General features: G+C 47.2%; 1 protein-coding gene and 1 pseudogene across 1 annotated transcript; one reads left to right on the top strand and one right to left on the bottom strand.

The window, feature by feature from the left end:
• The first annotated feature begins 725 nt into the window (after window positions 1-725).
• On the top strand, window positions 726-1733 carry LOC133929617 (uncharacterized; annotated as a pseudogene).
• A 712-nt stretch (window positions 1734-2445) lies between these two features.
• Window positions 2446-3675, bottom strand: LOC133928378 (uncharacterized protein At4g08330, chloroplastic-like). Its single transcript, XM_062374684.1, has 2 exons — window positions 3135-3675; window positions 2446-3044 (listed from the first exon to the last, which is right to left on the bottom strand). Exons 1-2 carry the CDS (start codon window positions 3194-3196, stop codon window positions 2687-2689), a joined length of 420 nt encoding a protein of 139 aa, XP_062230668.1. The 5' UTR covers window positions 3197-3675; the 3' UTR covers window positions 2446-2686.
• Between the last annotated feature and the right edge of the window lie 4712 nt (window positions 3676-8387).

Here is an 8387-nt window from a genome sequence, read left to right as displayed (position 1 = left end):
GATTATTTTTGTTATGATTGATAAACTTACATGCTATTTGAGATGCGTATGATGCTTTGTGATGATAGCGGGCTAAGTGTGATTAGTGTGACATTTGTGCACTTGAGTTAGGCTGCAGTTGCTGGTTTATGTTCCTGTCTATCTTTGTGAGGTTTTGCTTCTTTTATCTCTCTGTTCTGTTTTTCAGCCTTGTTTTGTTGGCTTCGGTGGTGAGATATATGCATGATAGGCTTGATTAGTAGCTTGGGTATCTCGGCTTAGCTCTTGTGGTGTCACACTAATTAGTAAAGCTTAGTATGTGTTGAGTGGTCATTAATTCGGTAACTAGCATTGAGAGCAATTTTATTCCTTTAACACTTGCTATTTTTGTCCATGTGCTATTCCACCTTTTAATGTCAATTGTCATATATGATATCCTTGTGAATATGAGTAGCATATGTTCTGTCATATTCACTTTTGAAATGCTCATGTTAGTAATAATGATATTTTTTGTTGGCAGTTATGTTTCAATCTATCCACATTCTCATATGTTTAAATTTAGAATCATTGTAATCAAAATGTTACTAAAATGTACTTTGAAACAACAGAGATGTGGATACATTGATAAATAAATAGGCGAAATTGATCTGCATGTCCCTGCACCTAGACACATTAACATTTAGCGTGCTAAATAAGATTTTTCGGTCATTGGTTTTTCAGTCTTAGACCCTGTTTATTTCAGCTAGAGATTGTGGTTACAATATCTCATAATCTCTAGCTGTAACAAATAGACAACTTGCCACATATTGTAGCAATCTGGATTTCAGATTGTCACAATCTAGCAATCCATCTCATATCATCTTTTAGTAGATTGTAAACCGCGAAATAACCATTGTGCCCATCACAGTTTCAAGAAAATTACCTACCACCCCACCCACCAGTCCCCCACCCCCCGTGCAACCCGACTAATCAATGACTCTTCTCCCTTCGTTGCTCCTCTCTCCCCAAACCCTAGCCATCTTCGCCAGTGCGATGATGTGGAGCTTTGACTCCAACCACGAAGGACGTGTAGCACATGCTGCAGCAGGAGGCGGCGTGCCTGTGTTGGGTGTCGTGGCCTGTCGTGGTCACCGATGAGGAGGGCTCCTCTGATGGCGCATCTTCCACCGTTGGAGAAGGTGGCGGGATGAGGAGAGCGAGGAGCCTGATGGACGACGACCTGAAGGAGCTAAAGGGGTGCATCGATCTAGGGTTTAGCTTCAACTACCACGAGATCCCCGAGCTCTACGGCATGCTCCCCACGCTTGAGCTCTTGGACGAGCATCACCAGCTAAGCAAGGCTGAGGAGGCTCCGATGGTGTCGGCGCTAGCCTTGCCGGCATAGCCCGTCGCCACCAATGGGATGATCTCCAGCCCTGGTAAGCGCCAATTGTTCAACATATGCTTGTTGATGATTAGATGTTCTTGATTTTCGATGTGGACAAAAAAGCAAATATGTTGAAGATCCTGTGAACCTTAGCAAAAACTCATTTCTTGATTCATGCCAATCTTGTAGAAACCAGTCTAGAAATTTTCTAAGACAATAATTGAACAATTTGATGATTTGTTCAGCCTACTATGCTCTTCGATGGTTATCAAGCTCATGTGTTATTCAATATGTTGTTGCAGGGGACATCCCAGATGAGGTTAAGGCGAGTCTCAAGTACTAGGCACAGGCGGTAGCGTGCACCATGAAGCGAAAGGAAATTCTATGAGATTCTTCACCGAAAGATCCATATGAGACCCCCAATCCATGTCGTCATCTCTAATCCAACGGTTTGACACATGCAACTGAGAGGAAAGAGGGTGACACATGTCATACACAAGAGAGGATCTTTCTGTGATATCGGATCTTATAGAATTTTCTTCCCCACAAAGCTCTGCAACTAAGCAATGACATCATCGTTAATGCAATCACAGGAAGACGAAGAAAGGACCTCATTCTGCTGGTTCATCTGCTGAAATTATATTAATCACGACAAAAGATTGGACTAATCGTCAATGAACACAAGAGCAAGCAATCTATTAAGTTGCTAGGAAATCGCATCAAATCGTAACCTTCACCATGATCATTAGAAGCATACACACATGTTATTTTGTCGGATCATGTAGACATCGCTCGGAAATCTTAGAGAGTCATGCGAAAGCAAAGAGGAATGGAGATGAAGTGGAGGGGTTCAAGGCATGCTAATAAATTGCACCAACAATTCCTAATTTTTTACTCACACGTACTCAAGTTTGCTATTATGTATTTCTTAAGTTTTATTTATGCATTTTCGTATTTATGGACAAATATTCAAGTTTGCATTAATTATGTATCTTTTTATTTTTATTTATGAATTTCATATTTTAAAATAAATCACAAGTACAACACAACATGGGAACAGGCACAACAAGCTTTTGACTTTTCTTGTGTGAGGCTGAGTCTGCCAGGCTGGTTCAACAACCCAAAACAACGCGTTTCCATATGAAACAAGGAGTCAAGATCAACGAATTCCCTTTTTCTTTTAAATAAAAAATATAGAAAGAAAAGAAGGTGAAGAAAGCGAGACCATGGGTTTGTACATTTCTTGAGTTGCAAGCGAGCGACTTGCAGACAAAAACACCAGCGACAGCGACTTGCAAAGAAAAACACGAGCAAATCTGCACGGCACGGAACAGGCGGCGATCAGGCATCAGGCGGCGCAGGCGAGGAGTTGGCGTCGTCGTGGGCGAGTGGCTGGAGCGCGCGGATCTTGATGTCGTAGCGCGGTGACTTGTTGCCGCTGCCGTCGCCCCGGTCGTCGTAACCGAAGCCGAGGCTCTTGCCGCACTTGCGGCAGAGCAGGCGGGTGCGGCGCACGAAGAGCCTGCGTGCGCGGACGTCGACGCACCGGAACTCGTCGGCGTGGCCGAACCGCGCGTCGTCGATGGCGTCGAACGCCACCACGCCGCGGCGCACCGCGCGGCCGTAGCCGCCAACCACGATGCCCGCCGTGTTGCGGTCCGAGGAGCGCAGCCTGAGGTCGTACCCGCACGCGCCGCAGCTGCCACGCGCACGCTTGCTTGTCAGCCAAGAGCTCAAGATCGGAGCACGCAGGAAGCCGATCGAGAAGGGAATGCGAGGGAGGACTGACCAGTAGGTGACGGTGGAGAGGCTCCTCTCAAGGGATGACGACGCGTCCTTTTGTGTCTCCATCGATGAGCTTGATCGATCAGCTAGCTAGGTGCCTGTGTTCTTGGCAATTAACTGTTGCTTGATTGGTCGAGATCTTGTGTTGCCTTGTCGATACTCTTCTGCTGATGAGGGATGTGTCACTATATAAAGATGCCGACTTGCCGAGAGAGAGAGAGAGAGAGAGAGAGAGAGAGAGAGAGAGAGAGAGAGAGAGAGAGAGAGAGAGAGAGATTCAGGGGAAGTGCATGTGCAACTGCAAGGAAGGTGGAGGAAGGCGTGGGTCTGCGCCGACCGCGAGAAGAGGATGGCGCGTGGAGCACAGGAGGAGGTGGTCATTGCGAAGGCTAATGATGACGTGGACGCGCAAGGAGCTGGCGTTCATGCATGATGCGGGGCGGTGCTGTGTGTGTGGTGTGACCCTCCCGGGCCAGTCTTGCCCACGTTCCAACCAACCGTCCAACCAACTCAACATCTCGACCAATCAAGCACCTCCGGCGAGCTCCCATTCTCCGGCGAGCTCCCATTCTCTCTCTCTCTCTCTGGCTCAGATTCTCCTCTTCTCGATAGAGCGCCTCCCTGTAACGCAGGGTTGCAGGCTATGCTGTGCTTCCGCAGTGGTTGGTGGATTCTTTATGTCCGTCAAACTTCCGAGCTCTGACATAAACGAACAATGGGCTGGATACATAAACGAACAATGGGCTGGATACATAAATGGGCTTTCCTCTGGGTCCAAAAGAACGCAGTGCTTCTTGTGATTTTTACAAATGTTATTCAATAAAAGGACGATTTTATACAATTCATTTTGTTAGTACTTAAGTAGATTATGCTTTGTTGATCCTTTAGTGCAGTTTTCATTTGGATACCCTTCTTTCTATGCAAAAAAAGGAAGAGCACACCAAAACAAAAAAAAAACAAGAAAAAACTCCGCAAATGTATGCTTCGTTGTGTCGTTTGGGGTTTTTCGCCGGTTTTCCCTCTAATTAAGTGTGCAATTGTATAGTTTTCGGGTCCGATTTCTCTTATAAATTGGATCAACTCTCTTCTTCTAATATAAAATCGGCAGAGCTCATGCCATCGTTTCAAGAGAAAAAAAAAACTCCGCAACTAGTAAGAGAATGTCATGTTCGAAGATTTCACTCACAGGTGGACTTTGTTTTTGATAGCTCTTGGCCTTGATCAAGACATATGGGGAGCCTTATATAGTCTCAAACAAGCACCTAGAGCGTCGGTTTGCAAAATTCAAGATGGACATGGTGAATGAAGCTGGATTCAGAAAGAGCTCGTGTGATCATTGTTTGTTTGTTTGTTATATGACTTATGGTATGGTTATTTTTCTGGTCTAAGAAAATAACATTAAAAAAGCATGCATTGTTAATTGGGAGCTTTCTTTCTTTTTTCACACCTTCAGAAACATTTCAGAATTAGGGATGGCAATGGGTCGGGTCGAGTTCGGACGAAGTAGATCCGTGCTCGACCCTCCACCCGAATCGTTTGCCCTTAGCCGCACCCGTGATGGGTGACGGGAAAATTTTCGTACTTGTGCTCGTGCCCGTCAGATACCCGAAACCCGTCGGGTCCCCCGTGGGTACCACTGTTCGTCCCAGGGGAGAGGCGCGGGTGGATGGATGGATCTGCAGCATGCCCATGATGTGGATGGATATGCGGCGACGGTGGCAGCCGGCTGGGGGCCCAAACGTCAACATCAGTCAGCTGGGGAAGGGAAGCGGGTTGGCGGTGATGGCATGGCATGGGTGAGCGGTGGCGGTCGGCTGGGGGAGAGGCACGGGCGGGCGATGATAGCACGGCGCGAGTGGGCGAGCGGGCGGCCTGCACGACGGCCTACCATGTGGGAGCGCCGGAGCGGGACGTGAAGTAGCAGTGATGGTCGGCTGGGGGACGATTGTAGGTGGCCGGTGACGACTACCATGGGCAGACGGCAAGGGCCGACTAGGGAAGGGGCACAGGCGGGCCACAAGCATCTGGGGAGGGCGTGGGCGGGTTGCAGCTTGGCAGCGACGGGCGGTTGGGTGAGAGGCATGGGTGGGCGTGGCTTGGCGTAGCCGGCCGGTTCAGTCGGGGCGGGGATGGGGATGAGGGTGGGGGACTAGGGGTGGGGGCTGGGTGGGTGGGTGGGTAGGGGACTAGGGGTGGGGGTTGGGCCATTGGGGTGGAATGGACTGGGCTAGGGTTAACAATTGGATAGTGGACTAGGTTAATAATGCATATCGGGTATGCCCATGGGTATCCACAGACAGAATATAAATCATGTACCCGACCCGAAGCTTCGCGGATACTCGACCCATGATGCGCGTGAGGCGTGGGACCCATGGGTACCCGAACCCGCGGGTAGGATTTCCATCCCTATTCAGAATGAAAGATATTGATGACTTGAGGTAGTTTATCGGTATTGAGGAATATAATCCCTATTGTGGGTACATAGATCATGAGCCAACAGAAACCCTTGAGTCGATTTGCTCGATTTACGACCACATACTACTTACTAAATAGACTCTACTTTAGGGGTCGGGTCTTGATCCTAGTTGTTTAGTGAATGACTCAACCAATACATCTTTACCCTACCTCTATCTTCATGAAAGAATCAAATTATCTACATTGACCTTGCAAGCACCCACTCCAAACAAGGAAACCGGGACGGAGAACTCATATATCTCTGATCTCCAGGACCGCAAAATAGATGGCATTTTCTATCTTCTTAGCCGACGTAAGACCTTCATTCGACAGCAAAAAGCTTTTCCTTATAGCAATTCAAACATCTTTTAGGTATGAAGAAGCAGGAGTGCACCACATGAAGGAGAACCCAACTCGCTTTTTATGCCAAGTCATTGGACTAGCAAAAACAGATTCCTCTGAGGTTGAGCTTTTAAAGCAGGATTGTTCCAACGTGCCCGCACCTTATTGATTATTCAGGGGTGGGTAAAAAATCCTATGGAACCTTTCGACATTCATTGCCTTTCAATCATATTCGGATCTTGCAAGACTAGAATAGGAAACATAAATCATTCTAAAAGATGCTAGGAGCTTCTTCCCTACATATCCATCCTATGCTGGAACTGGCTACCCAATTGTCCTGATTCAAAATTCTTTTCTCGGCTTCGATGATTGGGACATCGAGGATGACCGCATGAGAGAGAGAGAGAGAGAGAGAGAGAGAGAGAGAGAGAGAGAGAGAGAGAGAGAGATTTTGAAGCCTTTGACACATTTGACCGACTGAATCAACGAAGTTCAATTGGCGGCTTTATCGGTCAATCACTCGTGGCTACTGCTCTCTTCTCTCGCTGCTTTTTCATTCAGACAATGGATTCAAACCACTGAAGGATTTTGAGTCCTTTGCTCTAACCACACGAACAAGGATTTGCAGTCTTGGGAACCTTTGCTTATTCATGGCTCTTCAATAAGAAAACTAGCATTTTCTCGTGTCTTTTCACTATGTTTGTGATAGATGGTGATCAAAGAGCTTCTTCTTGCAGTGGGGCATCTTGGATGGGGCTTTTGCCCATTGAAAACCTTGCCTTGTTGTGGAGGTTCCCTAGGATAGAGTCTCTTTCTTGTAGTCTCCAAGAGTGCAGGGAGAGGTGGACCTTCAATCAAATGTAGGAAGTCTTACTTGTCATCTGCTTCTTTTGACATGCCCCCTATTATCAATGTTGAGAACAGAATTAGAAAGACACTAGAAAGTACTCGGTAGAGAGTAAAATCAATGTAATGTTTCATTGCACTGTTGGTGTGTGTATGTATATGTATGTGTGTGTGTGTGTGTGCGTGCGTGTGTGTGTGTATAGATATAGATATATAATGAAGGGGTACTTCCAAGAAACATTTACAACTACTTGTTGCAGTTACTAAAATTGATCATTCAACCGGGTGGATGGCTTTGGACGCTGTCACAGAGTGACGACCGTCCGTTAGGTGTGCCACCATGGCATGGGGGAGGGTCCTCATTTGTTGGAGGAGGGCCACTTTCACTGGATCCATTAGATCTCGTCGCCCTAACCTCGGATTTGAGGAGGGTGGGGGTGTTGCCATTTGAGGTCGCTGCGGGGTATGTGCCGTCAGCGCAAATGAGCAGCTTAGGGAGAGTGTGCCAAGATCATCATGTATGCTGGTACCGTTGGTGCGTGATGGTTGTGGCGCGTGGTGAGCATGTCCACCGTGGTGACCGGTGGAATTCCAGTGTCTACAGAGGTGGCAACCGCAACAAAGACATTGGAGACGGTGAAGAGGATGGCTCCGGTGAGGCCATGAAAGAGGAAGAGCAAGAAGAATGACGGTTCCAAGCACCATCGGTATTGTAAGTTCTTTGTGATCCATGGATGCTGACCCTCTGTGGTGTCTATAAAAGTGTTTGATGCCATGGTGATGTTTACCATCGATGATTGTTCTCGGTACTTGTTCTCATGGCCTGCATAGAGTGGAGAGCAAGTGTGTGATGATAAAGTGTTGAGAACAGAATTGGAAAGACAGTAGAAACACTACTAGAAACTACAATGTTCCTTACAAAATTTTCCTTTCTCTAGTAGTCATTTAACAATAGAAGGGATATTTAGTATCCCTACATTATGATTCTTGATTCCTAAGAAAAAAAGTTTCCCCTACTTTCTTTTCCATTTCGTAGGGAACACTTTATGGGGGAGGGCCCGAACTGTGCCAAATCAATGCCACGCTGGACCAAAATTTCATTTGCCTCCCCACTGACATGGCGAACGAAGCCGCGCACACACAGAATATTTTACCAAGTCCCAGTAGTGTTCCCCTTCCTTCTCCTTTGTCAAAATAGTAGATGCCTCCTCCTCCTCCTCTCTGCCCCCAATCACAACACCATGACCACAACGCTTGCCGCCCCCAACCACCACCACTCTTGTCGCCCCAGAAGATTGACGACCTCGCTGCCCCCAACCAAGACAGCTCTGAAGCTAAGGGACCCCGACCTTTAGCCCACTGTCGGTAGAAGGATGGAGCCATCGCTACATGTAAATCTTGCCTCCAGTTGCCGGATGGATCATCAGTGACGGAAATCCCTCCTCCTAGCCTGCTTCACTTGTCCCCAGTGTTTCCTTTCAGTCCGGCCACCCTAAACCCTAGCTGAAATCCCTAATTTCTATGAATCCTACCTGACAGAGGTTGGTATCTTCTTGTTCCGATTCTTTTTCCTGATTCGTTGGACCAGATTTGGATGCATAGTTGTTTTGGAACA

This window comes from Phragmites australis, chromosome 9 (assembly GCF_958298935.1).
Source record: "Phragmites australis chromosome 9, lpPhrAust1.1, whole genome shotgun sequence".
Lineage (NCBI taxonomy): Eukaryota > Viridiplantae > Streptophyta > Magnoliopsida > Poales > Poaceae > Phragmites > Phragmites australis.
This window is presented reverse-complemented; position numbering and strand designations above follow the sequence as displayed.

Excerpts from the sequence above, each read along its gene's own strand:
- LOC133928378 (XM_062374684.1), bottom strand. The coding sequence starts at position 3,196 with ATGGAGACACAAAAGGACGCGTCGTCATCCCTTGAGAGGAGCCTCTCC. Across the intron at positions 3,045-3,134 it reads CTCTCCACCGTCACCTACTG|CTGCGGCGCGTGCGGGTACG; the intron begins GTCAGTCCTCCC and ends TGCGCGTGGCAG.